At 42.5% G+C, this 21,704-nt stretch overlaps 1 protein-coding gene across 8 annotated transcripts in view; it reads left to right on the top strand.

Annotated features, from left to right (window-relative positions):
* Window positions 1–21,704, top strand: part of Peak1 (pseudopodium enriched atypical kinase 1) — a 217,288-nt gene that overhangs the window by 151,321 nt on the left and 44,263 nt on the right. For all 8 annotated transcript variants that reach the window (XM_021207022.2, XM_029543521.1, XM_029543520.1 and 5 more), the window contains one exon: window positions 5,362–8,594. In XM_021207022.2, coding sequence (XP_021062681.1) covers window positions 5,482–8,594 — 3,113 coding nt within the window. In that variant the 5' untranslated portion in view covers window positions 5,362–5,481. The remainder of the gene's footprint in view (window positions 1–5,361; window positions 8,595–21,704) is intronic.

Here is a 21,704-nt window from a genome sequence, read left to right as displayed (position 1 = left end):
TCAAATCCCAGCAACCACATGGTGGCTCATAACCATCCATAACAAGATCTGACGCCCTCTTCTGGAGTGTCTGAAGACAGCTACAGTGTACTTACATATGATAAATAAATAAATAAATAAATAAGCAAACTAATTATATCCATTGTTGAGCAGCAGAGAGCAAAGAGTAGCAGTAGGTTCTCAGACAGCCGTAATGACTCAAGGGGAAATCAGCTACTCTAGAATAGCTCTATCTATAGCTCGAGGGATTTCATCCTGGAAGGTATGACATAGAATTTTATATCATGGGGTCCTGGCTAGCTTCTGGAGGCAGCTTCAGCCATTAAATTTTCCCATCAACCATTTCATCTGGAGGATTTGCTTTAGGGGTCTAAGGAATGTGGTTTGGTTTGAGCCTGCGCTGGTCTCATGTGCTGCTCTCTGTAAGTTCAAATGTGTATCAGTCCTGTTGTGTCTGGACACTTGTTTCCTTTGAGTCATCACAGCGATGACAGGAAGTGGACACAAGTCTCACCCCTAACTAAGATGCTATTTGCAGTTGATACTTGCTAGGAAAGGGAAATAAGTTTTCTCCAGCAGAGTGTTTTGGGGTGTATTAACCACACTCTAAGGAGGTCAGTGTAAAACGGGCTCCACGGAACTTGGAGTTTTTAAGGGGATGCTATTTAGAGTTTGTTTTGTCTTATTAGTTTTTTGTGTTTTATTTGATTTTCATTTTTGTTTTGTTTTTGGAAAGAGGGGGGAGTGGGAGAAAATATCAGGTTGGGTAGGTAGGGGCTGGGGTGAATTTGGGAAAAGGGAAAACATGATCAAAATTATGAAAATTTTTAAATAAAAAGATTATAAAGAATATATAAGCAAATGAGCTTTTTAAAAAAGGACAACCAAACATTGCATTTTGATACTCCTTATCAGAACTGTTCTGGCAAATACGCAGAGCGTGTCAGAGCAGATCCCTGTGTCTCTGTATGCACACGCTTCAAGAGACACTTTTTTTTTCTTTCATGTCTCAAACTTAAGTTCGGTGACTCAAGTTTCCTGTTTGGACAGTGCTGTTGGCGAGAGGGCACGAGAGGGGAAAGCTGTAGGTATTATCAGTTGCCCTTAAGTGATTCTGCTAAGGCAGGAAAGCCAGACGATCGGGCTTCGGATGGACCTGCGTATGGTATAGCTTCCTTCTCTAAGGGCCTGCATTAAGTGAAAATAGTTTTGACAGCATCTTTAACTGAACATCTTTGTCTCCAAACATAATTAGTGTTTAAAACTGAAGGTGTCCAAGTCCAGGTTTTGTGGCTTAGACAGCAGCTCCATCTGCTGCTTACTGGAGGTGCGTGCTCCTTTCATCCCCGGGTCCCAAGGCAGCATAGATACAGATGTGCACAGGCCTTTCAAAGGAACGGCCCCTCGAAGACTGGCTTCTAGTGATGACGTGAGTCAGCTGGTCTTGATGAATCTCGCTGGGCAGTTTTGTTAATGTGAAAGTTGCTAATCAATTCAGCAGCCATCATTTGGTTCAACTAACATACTCAGAATTGGAAATAATTTTTCATATTTATTAATCTTGGGGAAAAATAAAACACTGTACTACTTACAAAGAAAGCCTGTAGCACCTTACAAGGAATAGGTCAGCTTGGTTAACAAGCTATTAGGCAGGATGTCTTCCTCTTTTCTGTTCAGTGTCATATGATGCTTAGTATACAGGATATGGTTTTTAAAAAAGAAAACTTGCTGACTCGAAGGAAATGCCTCAAATTGCTAATAGAAATTAATTCTGAATAATAGGTTTAAACAATTTTTCTGCTTTCATTTTATTTCATCTTTGCTTTGGGTTTTTTTTTTTCCTTCAGGAAGACTATACTACAAAAAAGGGGCAAGGCTAACAAAAAAATTAGCAATTTTAAACATATGCTAGGGCCAGCAAATGACTAAGCAGGTAAAATTTGCTTATGCTAAGCCTAACAACTTGATTCAGTCACTGGAACCTGCATGGGTGGGAAGAAAAACTGACTTCTGCAAATTATCCTCTGACCTCCACAGGCATAAACACATATATCAAATAAATAACATTTTACAAACAAAATGTACATAGTACAGCCCTAGTCTCAGTTCTAGTCTCGCATTTACTGTAAATGTAGGAGAATTACTTTCTTTTCTGGTCTTCAGAACCCCTGGTTCATCAAACAACAGAAACAAAATGAGAGCTTTGTCAGTTTTAACATTCTCAGATTTGAATTGTGCTCTTTCCCTGCCTTTTCTGCCTCTCTTATTCTTCTCTGTCTTCCCCCCACTATCACCATACAATATTATCTACTTTCTCCTATCTTAAACTCAAGAAGTCCTTTCTGAATCTAACTCTTCCCACCCAAATCCTTTCCAAAGAGTCATCTGCCAGTGTCCTGCCACTTTGCTGTCCAGCCCACCAGTCTGAATTCCATCCTCACTGCTACACCAGAACACAGAGAGGCCAGCCTACGCTTGTTCTGCCGAGTGTACTGGGACACATAAGCCCTCATTTCCCAGTACCTCTGAGCAGCATAGGAAATAGCTGTCTGTTCTTCTGGCGTCCGCCTCATCATTACCTTGAATGTAGCTTTTATTTGCCTTTTTTTTTTTTTCTGAGAGAAAGGGGTAGTTATGTCTTCTTCCCGGTTCACCCCAACATGTTCTCTATCATTCTCCATGCTCTTACTAGCCTAGAAAATACCCCCAAGCACATGCGAGCCACACTGTTCTCTCCTGTGTTCTAGACTGGTGAAAATCAACAGCCGTCTCTGATGTACGTGGGCTCACAGAGCATGCTCTGATCATCTTCCCTGCAGAAGTTATGCCATCTCCAGTATTCCTAACTTGGTCAATATCCTTGCACCTTGTCGGAATAAACTCCACCTCAGCACCTCTTAACTTTCTCCAAAGTCCAGTCATTCTTTGAGCTAACTTTCTGTGCCTTCCCTGATACGATGCCACACCCTACGGCAGATTCTCATCAGATCTTAACATGCCTGTAGCAGCCTTTGAAACATTTTCTTGCCTTTTATTCTTCTTTCCAAGATCTATTTTCTGTCCAGCCCAAACTGTCTTTTGTGGCTCAGGTTTATTGAGGTTTAATTTGCATATAATAAAATTCACCCTTTTTAGTGTTCAAGTTTTATGAGTTTTGACAATATGTGCAGTTGTGTGTGATTGTCTCCAGTTTTTGTCTGTAAATCGCTGTATACTGGTTTTGGTATAAGTAGACATTTTTATTGTTTCTAGTAAATATCAAAGAATGAGATTGTTAGGTATCAAAGCAAATTTATGTTTAACTTTATAAGAAGCTGCCAAACTGTTTTCCAAATTACCTGAACCATCCAAGTCCCCACTAATGTGCTGCATGCTCAATTCCCCAAACATGCGCTCACTGATTGTCCCAGGAAGTTCACACTGTGGGTCTCACTTGCTTTTCTATATGACAAGCAGCATTTAGTGTCACATAGCTATGAGGTATATATGCATACACACACACACACACACACACACACACACTCTGTATATGAACACAGTCTGTGGCAGTATATCTACTAAAATCCATCTTTTGTTTTCACTGGCTTTGCATTCACACTCCCAAATCCCTTCTGTTTTGAAAGTGTTTTTACTTTAGGTAAAAATCCTCTTTGTGTGTGTGTGTGTGTGTGTGTGCGCGCGCGCGCGCGCGTGCGCGCATGACCATGCATATACTGAAGCCAAAGCATTGTTGTGCTAGACAACCATACTATCACGAGTTACATCCCCAGCTCAACATGTTCATTTTGATGGGGTCCCAAGTAATCAGTTGGACTTTTTTCATATTTTAGGGATAAATCCCCACACTTTTGTCTGTCCTGAAGTTAGGAGTACTGTAGCTCTATTCTGAGTCTTGAATCCAGGAGGTTTGGCCCTGCCAACACACATCATTGTCATTCCATGTAGAAGCATAGGGCTGTGGTGGCACTCTAGAAGGTCTTCAGTGCTGAAAGGTGAGTGGCACAGAACTTTAAAGGACAGTGCATTTAATCATCCCAGTGCTGGTGGGGACATAGACAGACTGATGCCAGGAGTTTGCTGACCAACCAGCCTGGCCAGATTGGTAAGCTCAAAACCCCATCTCAAAATACAAAGTGGAGAAGAGCCAAGAAATACATCCAGTGTCAGCCTCTGGCCTCCACATGCATGTGTGCACACACTCAACACAAATGCTTACATACACATACACACAGGAAGGGAGGGAGGCCCCTGTCTTTGGAAACAGAAGGGGCCTTCTGTAATCCAAGAAGAGATGAGTAACCCAATTGGAGAGTACAGCAAGAGTTGATTCAAGAAGAGGAGGTACTTAGAGGCATAGATCTAGTCTTACAGCTTCCAATACTGTGCTTAAAATTCAGATTTGTTATTCTTCCCTAGCACTTGACTTAGGTAAGGCCTAGAGTGTCCCCCATGTGGTTTTTATTCACCTGGCAGAATTCACCAGTGTGCACACTGGCATTAGGAAGCATTGCATTAGCTAAGACTGGCCAAGAATACCTGGTTCCGTGCTAATTAGTAAGAAGGTGATGCAGTCACATCTGCCCATGTAGTAGAGTGGTGGCTCAGCTGAGATTAACATGCACGTGTAACAGGTCTGGGGCTGGACCTAAAGAAACTGCATTTCTAACAAGTTCCAGGTGAGGCTAGTGTGCTTCTCTGAGAACCACACATGAAGTAGCAGCAGCAACAAACAAGATAGCATAGAATGGGATGAGACTCAGTCTCGATGATCCCAGTCATCTGGACAAGAGATGGCACGCTGAACAGCTAGCAGTGCCTGGCGATGGCGAGAATAGGGTCCAGTGAGATGTGAGGAGACAAAATTTGAAAAACCGACTTAGAGGACGGAAGAACGCACAGGGACCGAGATATGTCAAGCAGAGATTGACTGACACTCACAGATCAGTATCAAAGGCAAACCCAGGCAGTGGAGAGTGGAGCTCAGTGTACCTGAGGTACCGGGTTCCCTCCCAGCACTCCCACCCCCTGACTCCATACCACACACTTGTGCACGCCCAGCTCACACATGTGCACTCGAGCACACACATACACACACAGGTCTTCCCAGGAGAGGAGGTCACACTATTATTTCCATAGACACATCAAGCTGGAAGTTATATATACATGAGTACAAGTAAGTTCCCAAGATGCCGATTAACTATAGATAAGTTATAACCTCCCCCCATCCCCGAATTGGTTTTTTTCTCAATCCTTTGAAGAAAAAATTTAAAAGTTAAAGCTAGTTCTTTTCCGTATCATTCGTAGTGGTAAATCCCATATGCCTTTCGCATTCAGATTATTTTCTCTTCTTCCTCCCCACAGACTGATCATACTTAGAGGAGCTGCTATGACAACATAAGGAGGTGCAAACTCATAGATGCAAATGCAAGTCTGGCTATGCACTGAAGGAAAAGCATTGTCTGCGAAGTTCTATTTTTAAAAATGTCTGCTTGTAACACCTTTACTGAACACGTTTGGAAACCTGGCGAATGCAAGAATTGCTTTAAACCTAAAAGCTTGCACCAGCTTCCTCCAGACTCTGAGAAGACGCCCATCACCCATGGCAGTGTGAAAACTAATGCCAATCACAGTAACAACCACCGAGTCAGGAACACGGGCAACTTCCGGCCCCCTGTGGCTAAAAAGCCCACCATCGCTGTGAAGCCCACTATGATGGTGGCAGATGGGCAAAGTATGTGTGGTGAGCTAAGCATCCAGGAACACTGTGAGAACAAGCCTGTCATCCTGGGGTGGAACCAAAACAAGACGTCCCTGAGCCAGAAACCACTTAACAACAATTCTGAAGGTGATACTGAAGGCTTTGGCAGTGGTCCTCAGCAGTGTGCCAATAATGACAGTGCACAGAAGCTATCCAGTAACAACAACGGGCTAACCGAAGTGCTAAAGGAGATAGCAGGCCTGGAGGCCACCCCTCCGGTCAGAGGAAACGAAACAAACTCCAGAGAAACATTCTTGGGAAGAATAAATGATTGCTATAAACGATCATTGGAAAGAAAGATCCCACCCAGTTGCATGACCGGGAGCATGAAGGATTCTCAGGGCAAGCACGTCATCCTGAGCGGGAGCACCGAAGTCATCAGTAATGAAGGGGGCAAGTTCTGCTACCCTGAGTTCTCCAGTGGCGAGGAGAGTGAGGAAGATGTGCTTTTCAGTAACATGGAGGAGGAGCATGAGAGCTGGGATGAGAGCGACGAAGAGCTGTTGGCCATGGAGATTCGCATGAGAGGGCAGCCTCGCTTTGCTAACTTCAGGGCTAACACCCTGTCTCCTGTTCGATTCTTTGTGAGCAAAAAGTGGAATACTATCCCCTTGCGGAATAAGTCTCTGCAGAGAATCTGTGCTGTGGACTATGACGACAGCTATGATGAAATCCTGAATGGTTATGAGGAAAATTCTGGGGTCTCCTATGGTCAAGGAAGCATTCAGAGCACGATATCGTCTGACTGCACATCACCGGATTCCTCCTTCACTGAAGAGTCCCGCTCTGAAACAGCCAGCAGTTTATCCCAGAAGATCTGTAATGGGGGGATATCTCCTGGTAACCCAGGAAATTCGAAGGACATGACAGAAACTGAGTCTAATTTTGAAAGTCCTCCTGCTAACAACGAGGAGAAGGACGAATCACTGACTTCCAAAAGCTCGGTGAAAGTTCCAGAGACGCACAAAGCTGTCCTCGCTCTCCGCTTACAGGAGAAGGATGGCAAGATTGCAGTACAAACTGAGAAGCCAGAGAGCAAAGCTTCTACAGATATCGCTGGCCAGGCAGTCACCATAAGCCTCGTCCCAGCAGAAGAACACACAAAGCCCTACCGCGTGGTAAATCTGGAACAGCCGCTGTGTAAGCCATATACAGTTGTGGATGTGTCGGCAGCCATGGCCAGCGAGCACCTGGGGCGACCCAAGATAAAAGGTTCATCTTCTACTCCAAACTCTCCAGTTACATCACCTGCATTGACACCAGGACAAATAAATGCCCATCTCAAAAAATCCAGTGCAATCCGATACCAGGAAGTGTGGACTTCCAGCACCAGTCCACGACAAAAGATCCCTAAAATAGAATTAAGTACTGGGGGACCTGGGCCAAATGTCCCTCCAAGGAAAAACTGCCATAAATCGGCGCCCACTTCACCCACAGCTACAAATATCTCCTCTAAAACCATCCCTGTTAAGTCACCTAATTTGTCTGAAATAAAATTTAATAGTTACAACAATGCCGGGATGCCACCTTTTCCCATTATCATCCATGATGAGCCATCCTATGCCCGAAGTTCCAAAAACGCCATTAAAGTCCCCATTGTTATTAATCCAAATGCGTATGACAATCTCGCCATCTACAAAAGTTTTCTGGGAACAAGTGGAGACCTCTCTGTGAAGGAAAAAACCACAAGCGTAATAAGCCATACTTACGAAGAAATAGAAACCGAAAGCAAAGTTTCTGATAGCACCCCCAGCAAGCTCACAGACTGTCCCCAAGCTAAAGGGTTTTCCAACAGCACGGAGAGGAAAAGAGGCTCAGTAGCGCAGAAGGTGCAGGAGTTTAACAATTGTCTCAACAGAGGTCAGTCTTCTCCACAAAGAAGCTACAGTTCCACCCACAGCTCCCCAGCAAAAATCCAGAGACCCACTCAAGAGCCTGCAGGCAAAACAGAAGGGGCGCAAGGGTCTCAGGTGCCAGGCAGCAGCAACAGCACCAGGGAGAAAGCAAGCGCCGTCCTATGTCAGATTGTGGCGTCTATCCAACCCCCCCAGACCCCTCCAGAAGCACCTCAATCTAGCCCTAAGACTTGCAGTGTGGAAGAGCTTTATGCTGTTCCTCCAGATACAGATACTCCAAAAAGTATTCCTAAAAACCCGCCAGTCAGGCCCAAATCTCTTTTTACATCTCAGTCTAGTGGGGAAGGTGAGGCCCATCAGACCACAGAAAGCCCTACTACCAAAATTCAGAAAGATCCGTCCACGAAGCCAGTGACTTCTCCTCCCTCCAAATTAGTGACCAGCGCCCAGCGTGAGCCACCGCCTCCCTTTCCCCCACCACGGTCTACTTCCTCCCCTTACCATGCAAGTAACCTGTTGCAGAGGCATTTTACCAATTGGACGAAGCCAACCAGTCCCACCAGATCAACGGAAGCTGAATCAGTTTTGCACTCTGAAGGCAGCAGGCGAGCAGCTGATGCAAAACCTAAACGCTGGATATCATTTAAAAGCTTCTTCCGCCGCCGAAAAACAGATGAGGAAGAAGAGAAGGAGAAAGAGCGAGAGAAAGGGAAGCTGGTGGGCCTGGACGGGACAGTCATCCACATGCTGCCGCCCCCTCCAGTCCAGCGCCATCACTGGTTCACAGAGACCAAAGGAGAGGCCAGCGAGAAGCCTGCTATAGTCTTCATGTACCGGTGTGACCCTGACCAAGGCCACCTCAGTGTGGACCAAAGCAAGGCTGGGGCAGAGAAAGGAAGAGCAGAGGAGGTGTTACTGCGGAACTTGGAAGAGAAGAAAAGTAGCTATCCTCCATCTCAGATTCCTGACAAAGCTTGCAGGTATGTAAACCAACCAGCGGAATGCAGGAAAATACTTTAAATACATTTTCAAGTGCTAAGCTTTCTTTTATATCTTCTAAGATTGCACAACAGCCATTTCCGTTTGTAGGAAGCGCTGCATTGTCATTATCCATCTTGAAGATTAGAATATTATTAAAGTGATCTCTTTGCACTGAATAAGGCTTATGGCCCCGAATCCCTAGCTAAAGTGGTGTCTCACATTCTGGTAAATGCAGGGGGCTTTAACATAGAAAAGCAAATTCATAGCACTGTAATATCGATGTATAATATGTTCTGGATGCTGAGATGGAATAAGGAAGAAGCAAAATGAATGTTCTTTCCCTCATGCACATGAAATGAAACTTCAAGAAATTCTTTATGGTTTTTACCAAGTTATTCTCATATGTATTACTTTATCTTGAGTGATTATTTAGGTGGTTTTTTTTTTTTTTTTTTTTTTTTTTTTTTTTTTTAATGTGCCTCTTTTCAAATGTAGAGATAGAATGGAGCAGAGAGTAAGTAGTTTATGGATTTTTTTTTAACATGTAGGAGAAATAAGAAATAAGATAAGTTGGTTATTGATACTGAGATCAAGGGTTACAATCCTCACTTCACCCAGACAGTTGTAAGTTCTCTAGGCAATAGTCTTCTTAATACTTCAGTTACTATTTTTTGATCACATACTCTCTTCGTGGTACATCCAAATATTTTTCTGAAATCCTACTAAAGCCTTATAAATTGACTGCATTCATCAGATGAGGAACTGAGAATTGGAGAATTGACCAGAATTTTAAGTTAGTGTTTACAAGAGCTGTGATCCACGTCTTGATCTGTCTCACTAGAAAATGTTTTTTCTTCCTAAAATGCTACATCGTTAATGAACACAAGGTCCAACAAAGGACTAGAGGAGTAACCCAGCCGTAGTTGAGTGCTTGTTTAGCATGTGTAAGGATCTGGCTTCCATCCCAGAACTGTACACATACACATGCGCGTGTGCACGCTTATGTGTAGAGACCCTGTTTTTCCTTCCTATTACTATAATAAACAAAGTTAATTAACTGTCAGTTAAACAAGTACATTTATCCAAAGTTTGTAACAAAAGAGATTTCTTTTTAATCCTATTCACTTTAGTCTTGAACAAGTGCCCCCAATACTTGAGTCTTCTGAGCCATCTTCCTGCTGGCATGCAGTAAACTTTCTCCACCCAGCCTGGCCTCCTCTCTGGCAAAGATAACACCTTCTGATTGAGAGGACCGATTTTTCTCACCATTTTTCTATTAAAAAAAAATATGTAAGTGAAAAATGAACATTTAATTTCTTCAATTTTCCTCGCAAAATGCCAGGAAGTTTTCTTCATGTTCTTTACTAAAATGATCTTACCTCCACATAGATGTCAAAATGCTAGCAAGTCTCAATTTTCCTTAAATTCACTTACTAACAAAGCAACTGAATTAAAGGCTGTGCATTCCAGAGAACAGCCTTCTCGTCAGTTGAATCTTAGGCTTCCTTTTACATCCTTGGTGATAGACGGTCATGCTCCAGCAGTAATACAATGCCAGACTTCGGACTCTGGTTTCATTTAGGAAGGAAGCCACTTACATAGCACATAGCTCGCATTACCTGGGAGGGAATGGCATATAGCTCTTATAGATCAATAAATGACTTTTCTTCTGTTCAAGTATGGCTGTAGTAGATGTATCCAGACCCTGGAGAACAGCCAAATAATGGTTTATATTTTCTTTTGTTACTCTTTCCTGTGCCTATACTATACTGTATGTGGATGTGTGGCAGCCCAAGCCCTGAGTATGGCAGACCCCTTTCTATTTAATTTTTAATTGTTGTATAAAACTGTCCGTGAATCCAAATGACACAGTTAATTTGCTTCACCAATATTAAGATTTGGCTGTTTCACAGTTATCCAGAGAAATGTTAAAACACACTGTCAGGTTCTACTCCAAGAGTTAGTTAGTTTGTTTATCTCTTTCTTTCTTTCTTTCTTTCTTTCTTTCTTTCTTTCTTTCTTTCTTTCAATTTTTTTTAATTTAGGTTTTTTTTTTTTTTTTTTTTGGTTTTTGTTTGTTTGTTTTTTGAGACAGGGTTTCTCTGTGTAGCCCTGAACTCAGAGATCTACTTGTCCCTGCTTCCCTAGTGCTGGGATTAAAGGTGTGCATCACCACCACCACCCAGCAATCCCCAGGGTTTCTAATTCACTTGATCTGAGATACATCCTGACTTTGCACATCCAACAGGCTAAAGTTGTTAAGCCACACTTTAGTATCGTTAGTCTTACCACTGTTCTAAAGGTACATAAATAAAGCTATGATTGGGATACTGGGCAGTTCTTAAAGGCACATTTAAAATTTTCCCATTTTAGAATGTCCCAGAGTAGGTAGGAAAAGAAGCATTCAATAGGTTATTTTTAGCCTCATGGAAAGTTTAAAGCATGAATATGTATATTGAAAACTATATTCCATTTGCTTTTTAAATAATTACCTCATTTACTTGGATTGTCATTGATATTTACTTGAAGCAACTTTGAGAGTGAAAACATTACAATCAAATGTCAACATTTGTGTTTCTGGTTTGATGGCAGTGTGATCATTCAATTACCATCTTGTGCCTGGGAACACACAGCTGAAAGAAATGAAAATACGGTTTTTCTATAAGTAAATGAAGATGCCAAATCTAAACTGTCTGTAAAGAATGAAGAATGAAATATGCCCTTCTGATGGCTATCCTGCAGGGCCTGAAAGATGAGAGCCTGGTAGAGCCTTGTGCTTGGTATTAACGATTTCTAACATTTATTTGACTTTCCAAAGACATAAATTGAATGTGTGCCATTAGCCTTAGAACAAATAGGGAAAAGACATTGCTGCAATAATGAACTTGGGTTTGACTTTAGCTTTGACTCTCTGGTCCTTCAGTATATAGGGCTATAGTGATGCTTATCACATAGAATTAATTTGAACATTTTATGGGAAGACATAAAATAGGCTGTCCAGGGTCTGGCATATTAGATGTGTAAACGTGTTAGTAGCCCCTCTCTCCTCAATGTAGTAAGTGCTCCGTGCACAAAATGATAAAGTAGTCCAGAACACCTAGTGATTAAATCAGCTGAAATCCACTTCTCCGAAATGAAATTGGAACCAGATCTTAAAAGACAAGTAAAAAGGCTGAGTATGGCAGCATATATCTATAATTCTGTCAGTAAGGATGCTGGGGCAGCAGGATTGTGAGTTCAAGGCCAGCCTGGACAACCCTCCCCTATACATACTTATCAGCTAGGTTTTTGTTGTTGTTGTTTAATTATATTTTATTTTTAATTTACTTTTTACACTCCATATTCTATTCCCTGCCCCCCCCCCATCCACCCTCTGTCTGTTCCACATCCCATGCCTCCTTCCCACCTCCCTGTCTCCATGTGGATGCTCCCACCCCCTACCCTACCTGACCTTGGAGCCTCCAATCTTTTGAGGGTTACGTGCATCATCTCTGAATGAACACAGACCCAGAAGTCCTCTACTGTATGTGTGTTGGGGGCCTCATATCAGCTGGTGTATGCTGTCTGTTTGGTGGTCCAGTGTTTGAGAGATCTTGGGGGTCCAGATTAATTGAGACTGCTGGTCCTCCTACAGGATCACCCTTCTCCTCAGCTTCTTTCAGCCTTCCCTAATTCAACAGCAGGGGTCAGCTGCTTCTGTCCATTGGTTGGGTGCAAATATCTGCATCTGACTCTTTCAGCTGTTTGTTGGGTCTTTCAGAGGGCAGTCATGATAGGTCCCTTTTTTGTTAGTGCTCTATTGCCTTAGTAATATTGTCAGGCCTTGGGACCTCCCCTTGAGCTGGATTCCAATTTGGGCCTGTTGCTGGATCTTCTTTTCCTCAGGCTCCTCTCCATTTCCATCCCTGTAATTCTTCCAGACAGGAACAATTATGGGTCAGAGATGTGACTGTGGGGTGGCAACCCCATCTCTCATTTGATGTCCTATCTTCCTGCTAGAGGTGAACTCTATAAGTTCCCTCTCCCCATCGTTGGGCATTTCATCCCAGGTCCTGCCCTTTGAGTCCTGGGAGTCTCACCTCCCAGATCTCTGGTGCATTCTGGTGCATTCCCCCCAACCTCCTATTTCCTGAGGTTGCCTGTTTCCATACTTTCTGCTGACCCTCAGGGCTTCAGGGCTTAACAACATTGAAGGCAAAAGGAAGAGGAAAACAAATGGAAGCAGGATGTGTAGCTAGAAAGGGTAGTGAGTAGGAAATGCTAACAAATGGAACTCAAAAAGAAGAGATGCTCGCCAGAAGTTAGTGCAGTGGGAAAGGGGAGATGTTATCATAAACTGGGCAGTGGGGAAGGGAAGTGTCTGTTAGGAGTACAGGCTTCGCATTAGGATGAGTTTTGGTGGCCCATTCTTCTGCATGATGACAATACTTAATACAGATGGTATTTCAGATGTTCTCAAAGAACATATTTTAAGCCTTATCACAAAAAGTTGTATCAAATGATAGCTATATTAATTAATATCGCCTAATCTGTGTTTTATACATGTATTGGTGTATATATATATATATATATATATATATATATATATATATCACATTGCACTCCATAAATTATAGCCAAATATAAGAAAGCAGAGTAGTTCATTGGTTCTTCATGTGCTATCCATGTAAGACCAACCAGAGACTGTCTTGAATCTATCCAAAAGGCCCAGTGTTAACTCTAAGTGAGCAGTCCATGGGTCTCCTAGGAGCGGATGAAACTGTCAAGTGGAGCCCCTTTACAAAAAAATGGAACAGACACTGAAGGAAAGGCCATCCAGGGACCACCCCACCTAGGGATCCATTCCATCTGTAGTCACCAACCCCTAGCGCTTGCTGACAGGAGCCTGGTGTCGCTAGCTGTTCTCTGAGAGGTTCTATCAGCACCTGACCAATACAGGTGCAGATACTCATAGCCAACCATAGAACTGAGCCCGAAGACTTCAATGGAAGAGCTAGGGGAAGGACTGAAGGAGCTAAAGGGGATTGAAACCTCATAAGAACAATATCAACTAATTGGACTGCCCAGAACTCCCAGGGACTTATCTGACATCGATAGGAGGGAGGGACGCTTGATGTCCCAGCGTAGGAGGATCCTAGAGGGGTGAGACGGGAGTGGATGAATGGGTGGAGGAAGAGGGGAGGGGGAGAGGATGGGGGGGTTAGTAGAGGGTTAACTGGAAAGGGGGATAACATTTGAAATATAAACAAAAAAGTTATTAATAATAAAAAAATGGAGCCCCTTTGAAGGGAGTCTCTGAGGTACATGGCTTTAAAAAGAACCTTAGGACTCCAGTCTCAGTTTCTCTGTTTCTTATCCTGGATCCCTCTCCCTGTCTTTCCCCTGTCTCCGCTTATCCTCCCTGTCTCCCTGTCTCCCCTCATCCCTTCCTGTCTCTCCCCTGTCTTTCCCCTGTCTCTGCTCATCCGTTCCCTATACATTTCTCTCATAAGCAGCTTTCTCTACATACACCGTCAATGACACTACCTAGGCACAGGCCAAAAGGCAATGCTCCAGGTTACTGTGGACTGAAATTGTAAGCCATGATAAATCTTTTCTCCTTATAAGTTAATCATCTCAGATTATTTTGTCACAAGACAAAAAACTAACCAACACAGATGCTGATATTTTCTTTTCGCTCTGTTGACCTTTGTACTGACAGTGAGGAAACATCTGGATAAAAGTAATTGCCATGAAGCCCAAACAAGGCCATGGCATCAAATTGTACTAGGAATTTAAAAGGGGGGAAATCAGTTTTGCTTAAGATTAAGTAGTAAATTTGTATTAAATCTTAACCCTTGATGACTTGTCTTTTGGTTTTCATTGTGTGCTGAAATGAAAGTACACCTGTACATTTCAGGGGCATGCCAAAGATCCTAAGGGAAAAATGGGTTGTGCTGGACAGCTTCGGTTAGGAACTTTAGCACCTTCTTTTACAGACTGTGGAAAGGACAACTGGCAAGCCTCTTTCAAGGAGACCAGCTATGGTTGCTTGTGATAAAACTCAAGCTGTCAGACACCTCTCTACAGCACTGACCTTGACAGCTTCCTAACCCTTAAACCGTTTGCTAGACGAGATTGGCGGAGGCACTTACAAGAGGTCAATCGTTGGTTGGTTTATTAATATCCTGTGGTGGGATCTATATTTGAAGGATAATTTCAAATGACGGCCCCTGTAACATTATACAATTATGCAAATGGATTTTGATATAACTGAGAACAGTAAGTTCTTTGGTAGACCCCCTCACTGCAACTACCACTTATGAAATGCCATTTGGCACTCTAATGTGGTGCCAGCAAATGGCTGGAGTTCTCGCAAAGGTTATTAATGTATACCCACTCTCTACCTGTAAACTAGATGAGACTGAATCCCTGTATATTCTCTAACTAAGCAGCATGTCTCCACAGATTAAATACAGAAGCAAACAGGGCAATCTGCCTGTCAGCTAGTAAGCTGGATACCAGAACAGCTTTGCATTAAAAGACAAAACTTTCTCATCAGTGGTGCTAGTGGTAGTAACAGGATCTTGATTCAGCGCTATATCCTTACACATCTTTCCCCTCAAGCCGGTGGGACCAAGAGGAAATAGAGTAGCCTGGACTGTGACTAGGTGGGAATCTCTGCTCTGCCCCTTTTAGAATGCTGTCTGCCCACTCTTCCTCAGCATTCATAACATAGGGAATAATGTGGTGGAGGAAATGCAAGCTCTGGAGCTGACAAAGATTTGGCTTCTCACTTTACCACGGGCTTGATTTCACTTCTTTTGAGCTAAGGTTTTCTTTGTATTCAACAGGGAAAAGGACAACTACCTTACAGAGATGCTATACAGACAAAATAGATGTCACTGAAGCACCTAGTTGGATATAACAGTAAGAGTTGACCTATTTCCCCATTACACTTAAGTAGCCAGAACTCTGAGCATCCCTGCAGCCTGTTTTGAGGAGTCATATATACCTTTCTGAAAGAGATTTCCTCTGTGAGTACCATCCTCCTGCCTGTTTAGTCTGTTCACAGGTCTCCAGATACGCAGCCTTTTTTCCTATCTAAGGCCTTCATATATATTGTTTATTTAGAATTGAAAGTACAGGATTGCTTTTTAATGAAAACCATCTTTAAAGGGGTCATTTTATTTTTGGAAGACCTTTTTAGAATACAGAAATTTTAACTATATAAAAAGTAAATATATATAGACAGACAGACAGACAGATACAGATATTTACCACTGGAAGGGACTCTAGCCAGTTCACAAGCATGGCTCTGATAGGCTTTGCCTTTCTCCCGCATTCCCTCTCCCTTGCTAAAAAGTGTTAGATTACATTCCTACAGCTAGCCACCAAGGTCTGTTCCTCTTCCTCCTCCTCAAGCTGACTACCAAGGTCCAGCTATCAAAGTATTGAAGTTCAACAATCAAAAGTCCCCTTTGGCTCACCTAATTAACCTGCCCAATTAAAATTAAACACCTCATCCTAACACAAGGTTTTTCCTTGTGCCTTATATTTTTGGTTGTGAGCCTAGCCTGTAACAACTGAGCCATCTCTCTAGCCCCTCTTATACCTTTCTAAGCTGCCATTTGCCTCCGGGCCACATCTGTCCCCTCTCTATCCAGAGGCAGTCCTGTGTCCCACTCCAGGACAAACACCCCTGACTCCTTCCCCTTGTTCCCTTCCTCTTCTTCCTCAACCTCCGTCTCCTGTCTGTCTCTTCCCTGCCCTCTGTCCCTCCGTGCTGAGAACTTGGTCTTTGAGGTCCTGAGCTGATGTGGTTCCCTACAACCACAAAGCCACATTGTCCATTTTCTAGGTATGGTATAGTTTATATTCCTAGCACTCAGGAAGGCTGAGTCAAGAGGATAATAGAATCATGAGCCTAAGCCAGCCTGGGCTATATAGTGAGACGAAAGGAAGGAAGGAAGGGAGGGAGGGAGGGAGGGAAGGAGGGAAGGAGGGAAAGGAGGGAGGGAGGGAGGGAAGGAGAGAGGGAGGGAGAGAGAGAGAAGGAAGGAAGGAAGGAAGGAAGGAAGGAAGGAAGGAAAAAAACAATGTGGGTATTAGATAGATGGCTCAGTGGTTCAGAAAACTGTCAGCTCTTTCAGAGGACTCAGGTTCCATTCCCAACACCTATCATAGCAGCTCACAACCACCTGTAACTCCAGTCCCAGGGGATCTGGCCCCCTCTTTTGGCTCCCAAGGACACCAGGCATACTTGCAGTAGACAGACCTGCAGGCAAATCATCCATACAAATAAAAAATTTAACACAAAAAAATCAATTTACATATCATGTCTCCTTCACCCCTCATCTTTTCCCATAGCCCATGACTGAAGCAAATTCCAGGAGTTGCTTCACTTTTATTTCAGTGTGTTGCTCAAAATCTTAACCATATACTGAACAAGGATCTTTAAGTCTTACTGGCTTAACTTTATTGGCGCTAATTTTACATATACATTCTGATGACTCTTAAATGTATATCTTTACCCGTCAAATATTCCCCATGACTTACATGTATTTGAAAAGTGTATTTCCAGTGAAACATGTGCAAGACAGAATTTGATTATTCCCTATAAGTACATTCTGTCCCAAGTCTTCCCTTCTTGTAAATGGCCCGCCACTCATCCATCTGTTCATGCCAGAAGACGGAATCGTCTTTGGTTCTTCTCTTGGCTCTTCCTCCTGCTGACTAAACTTCCAAAATACACACCACATCTGTGCTCTCATTCACATCTACCTGGTTTGCCTTAGAGAGTCTTTCACCTCATTTACTGAAGTATTTCGCTAATTCTTCTTGCCCAGTCTCTTGCCCATTTTCTCTTTAAAATAGCCTAGTACTCCTAAAGGCTAAAGCCCATCGTTTAGCCATAGTAATGAAGTCTCTGTGTAAGGCCTGCTAGCTTGGTCTGTCCTCAGTTTCTCACCTCCTTCTCCATAGTCGTCTCAAGGGTTGTAGCTTTCTGTTTCTCAGGCATAATGAACATGAGCCGTTGGTGGGCCCCGTGATCAGAGGATAACCTACCCTGCAGGTTGTTGTATAGCATGAGCGAGTTTATATAAAGGGCACAGGAGGCGCACCGAGGTACTCCCTTAGGTCAGTTGACAAAATCTGGAGACATTTTTTTGGTTATCACAGTCAAGAAGGCAGAAAATACTGGAATGTTCCTAGTGTGTGGGTAGCTCTCCACAACAGAATTATCTTGCTCAAAAATGTTAGTAATGCCACTTCTGAGAAACATGATTTAGAAGAGGCATGTGATAAATACTGTCTATGCTTTGGCTCCTGTCATTACAGTTGTTGCTGTTATGAGAGTAACCCTGCCTCGGGTGCCATTGTTAGATGTGTATTTAAGCAGTGTGCCTAGTACCCAGCAAATGCAGATTGCTAGTAGAAGGACAATTATCTATGAACATTCTCTGCAAGAGAAGCTCCTATTTGAAGAAATACTTTTGCAATGTAAATAATTACTCTTTTAGCTTGTTTAGGATTTTTCAAAATAGAACACATCTGTATTCATTATTACTTCATATTTCTTTTTTTAATTTATCTATTATTTTTATTAGTTTTTTAAATTAACATACAGAGTAATGGATTTCATTATGACATTTTTCATACAGTTTGCTCTTATTGGTCTTCATCTCCAACTCTCCGTACCCCATGCTCTCCAGCTGGTCCCCTCTTCCCCTCATGTCACATGTCTTCTATTACCCTCTTTGTCCTCTCTTGACATCCTTACCCCACCCCATGGCCTTCCTTTTTGTTTCACAAACTACACCTCACCTCCTTCTATTTCAATTAAAGCAAGTTTTCTATTAAAGCACCCTTACAATCAGGCATTTACTGGGTCTCTACAGTGTGCTTCTCCCTTGCCTCATGCTTCCGGAATGGCAGAAAGAATGTGGGCATCAGGGATGGACAGCATCACTTCACATTCTCACACTGCCACCTCTGTACTCAGGTGGCCTCAGGCAGGTCATTTGCTTATTTAAGCCTCAGTTTTCTCATCTGTGAAATGGGAAGACTTCCTTCTATGTCCTGACACCTTGGTGCATCACATGGGACGTGCAAAGCTTATGAGGCACTGAGTAGACTGTCCCGAGAGCTCTTTGTCTCCGTCGGTACTCATTCCTATTGCATTTGGTATTTGTACAGACTCTTCCCTGCTCTCTCATGGAGCAAAGGAAGGAAGAGTGAGGGGAGAGCTGGTCTCAGTGCTTTTTGGCCTGTGGAGATGGTGCAGGCCCCTACATCACTCCTGGGCTAGTGTCCTTGGTGAAAGCTGGGCATTTGCTTGTAAGAGCCTGCCTTTTCAGGAAATGCATCTCCCTTTCACCAGAGTCTTCAAAAGCAAACCAAGGCTGAGTAATTTCGATAGCCATTGAGAACGGCAACCTTATTTTAGTTATCTTTTCCAAAAAATGAATTTATCTGCTGTTCATTTGCACAGATGCCATTCTGACTTTGAATTTTAAAATTATAACTTTTTAAAACTATAGCTTTTCTTAGTTTTATGCAGGTGACAGTGATTTACCGATGGCCTGTGCTCTTCCTTGCTTTGCCAGCATGCAATCGGTGGCCTTGAAAACACTTCAAGGCTGCCACATCTGTTTTTATTTTTTACATGGACCCATAGAGTGTCAGGAAATAAGAACCTATTTCAAGACTTTGCACCTGTCTGACGTATCCTATGTGTACTTGGTTTACACACAGGAACTCCTTGTGTTTGACCACATTCTGTTAGACAGTAGCAAGACCTCATCCAATCTCAGTTAAAGGTTAATCTCAGTTCAGGATAAAAAGCTTGACGTTTCAAAGGCTATGGAAGCTTAGTGGGAAATTGGACGTACTAGATAGTGATCAATAGATATGCCTTCCCACCTGAGAATGCCAGTGATTGGGAAATGTGGCCAAATCAAGTTGCTGACTTTGAGACCAAGGTAGCATTTTGAAATGTCACCATGGCAGGGGTCTGAAAAGTAGAGATACAAGAAGAAATGGAGTTTGACTTTGGTTGGGTTCTCCCCCTCTCTTCCCTACCAACAGGTTTTAAAGGTGTCGGTCATTGATGACTCTGCTTGAAGGTCAATGGCTGATCCCACTTCTGCAAAGGCCACTGTCCCTCGAAACCCTAGAAGTAAACATGAGACCAAAGACAGAACCATGAAACATTCCTCTGATGTTCAGATTTTAGGAATTTGCATTAATTATTGGTTTTGGTCACATAGAGACATCTGTAGCAGCTGAAGAAATCTGACAGGTAAAATAAAGAACGCTGTTTGCCCCAAGAGACAGGCGGTCTCAATAGAATTCTGGTTTCATTAACTGCCCCTTCTGAAGCTGAACAAAGATGGTTGAATTTGAAACTTAAAGTGGAACTAAAATTATGGAAATATTTAGACACAGAAAGGCCTTTAATCTGTTCTGATGAGAAATTTGATTTGCCTGTTAGAAGGTGCATTCAGACATTTAACAGAATTCTTACAAAAATCTGTCTTGAACAAATTTTCCAGGAAAAAAAAAAAGATTATTTCATTTGATGCTATAATGATTAATCCTACCACCTGGGTAAAGCAAGCGAGTCTTCACATGGGAGATTGTCTCCATAACTTTGAATTATGTATGAATATTGCAGACTGATGAGACTTAACCTTCAAGGGATTTATTGGATAACAGACAGATCTATAGCAGTGTGTCTGTTGCTTTTGATCACCTTACAATCATTCTACAAATTCAGGGGTATCTCTGTAGCAAATACAACAGTTTCTTAAGTGTTAGGTCAACAGCAAACTGCAATTTAAAACACTCTTTAATGAAAAGTCGGTACAGTCACCCCTCAGGATCTGCTGGGGTCTGGTTTCAAGGTTTCCTTGGATACCAAAACAAAATCTTTGGATGCCTGAGTCTCTCTGTGAAATGGTATAGAGTTTACTCTACATATAACCTCTTGTAGACATTTTGTTTTGTTTTTTTAAGAGAGAATCTGGTCATCTAGCCTAGGCAAACCTTACACTCACAATGTAACTTAATCTGGCCTTGATCTCTCAGTTTAAGTCCTCCTGCTTCAGCTTTCTGAGGGCTGGCTTACTGAAGTGTCCCACTACGCATGTCTCTTTATAGACTTTAACTTCTTTCTTGATCACTTATCATAGCCTAGTCCATGCTGTGTGACCAGTATTTTTCTGTTTAGGGGATAGTGGGAAGAACTAAAGTGCATATGTTCAATATTGGTCCACTTTTTTCCTGGATGTTTTCTATCTGAGCATATAGGACCCAAGGGTCCTAAGAGCTGACTTTGCAGTTAGATGCACATCACCTTCCATTATGAAAATACAGTGAGTACTGATGGACCACAGCGAGGCTAAGCCAGTTCGACAGAACCTGAAGATTAAGGACTTAGATATCATTAGCATAGTTATTACAAACTCTCCACCTTCTGTTACAAGACTAGAGACTCTTTGAACGGAATTTAAATAGCAGAACTATAAAAAGCTCACAGGCCATTCATTACTTAAACATAGTCTTGTTTTATAAAAATGGATATGAAATTTACTCACCTTGAAAAAATACGTAGTTGGTCATTATTTTATGATTTCAACACATGTTAGCCTCTAATAAGACTTTCAAATCATATTCTTCATGATTTTCATTGTAGGACTTTCCCTACTCATCTCTTGAATGAGACGGCGAGTTTTCATCATCTTTTATCTCCTTTCTCATAGTGTCATTAGTTCAGAAGATCAAAGTGCTAAGAAAACAAACCGCCAGCGTCTAATTTCCACACAAGTGTTCCATCACATTACACATCTCCCAGTGAATCAGTGGTGAGATGTCCTGTCAGCAGATAAAGCCTGTATAAAGGATCACTTTAGAATTTGAGAAGATTTTCTGATTATTTTGATCATTTGTTTTCTTAAGAAATGGTTCAAACTCCTTTATGCAATTACTGTGCCCACTCCGACACTAAGAGGCAGGTTTTCCTGTCTTCTCCCGGCTGTTCTGTCTCTTTCTAATGCTTATACTTCAGGAATGAGTTGCTCTTGCTCATGCTGCCTCAGTTCTTCAGTTTTTGGTCTCTGTAGTAC

Source organism: Mus pahari, chromosome 10, assembly GCF_900095145.1.
Source record: "Mus pahari chromosome 10, PAHARI_EIJ_v1.1, whole genome shotgun sequence".
Classification (NCBI taxonomy): domain Eukaryota; kingdom Metazoa; phylum Chordata; class Mammalia; order Rodentia; family Muridae; genus Mus; species Mus pahari.
The sequence above is the reverse complement of the archived record's forward strand: the minus strand, read 5'-3'. Positions and strand labels throughout refer to the sequence as shown.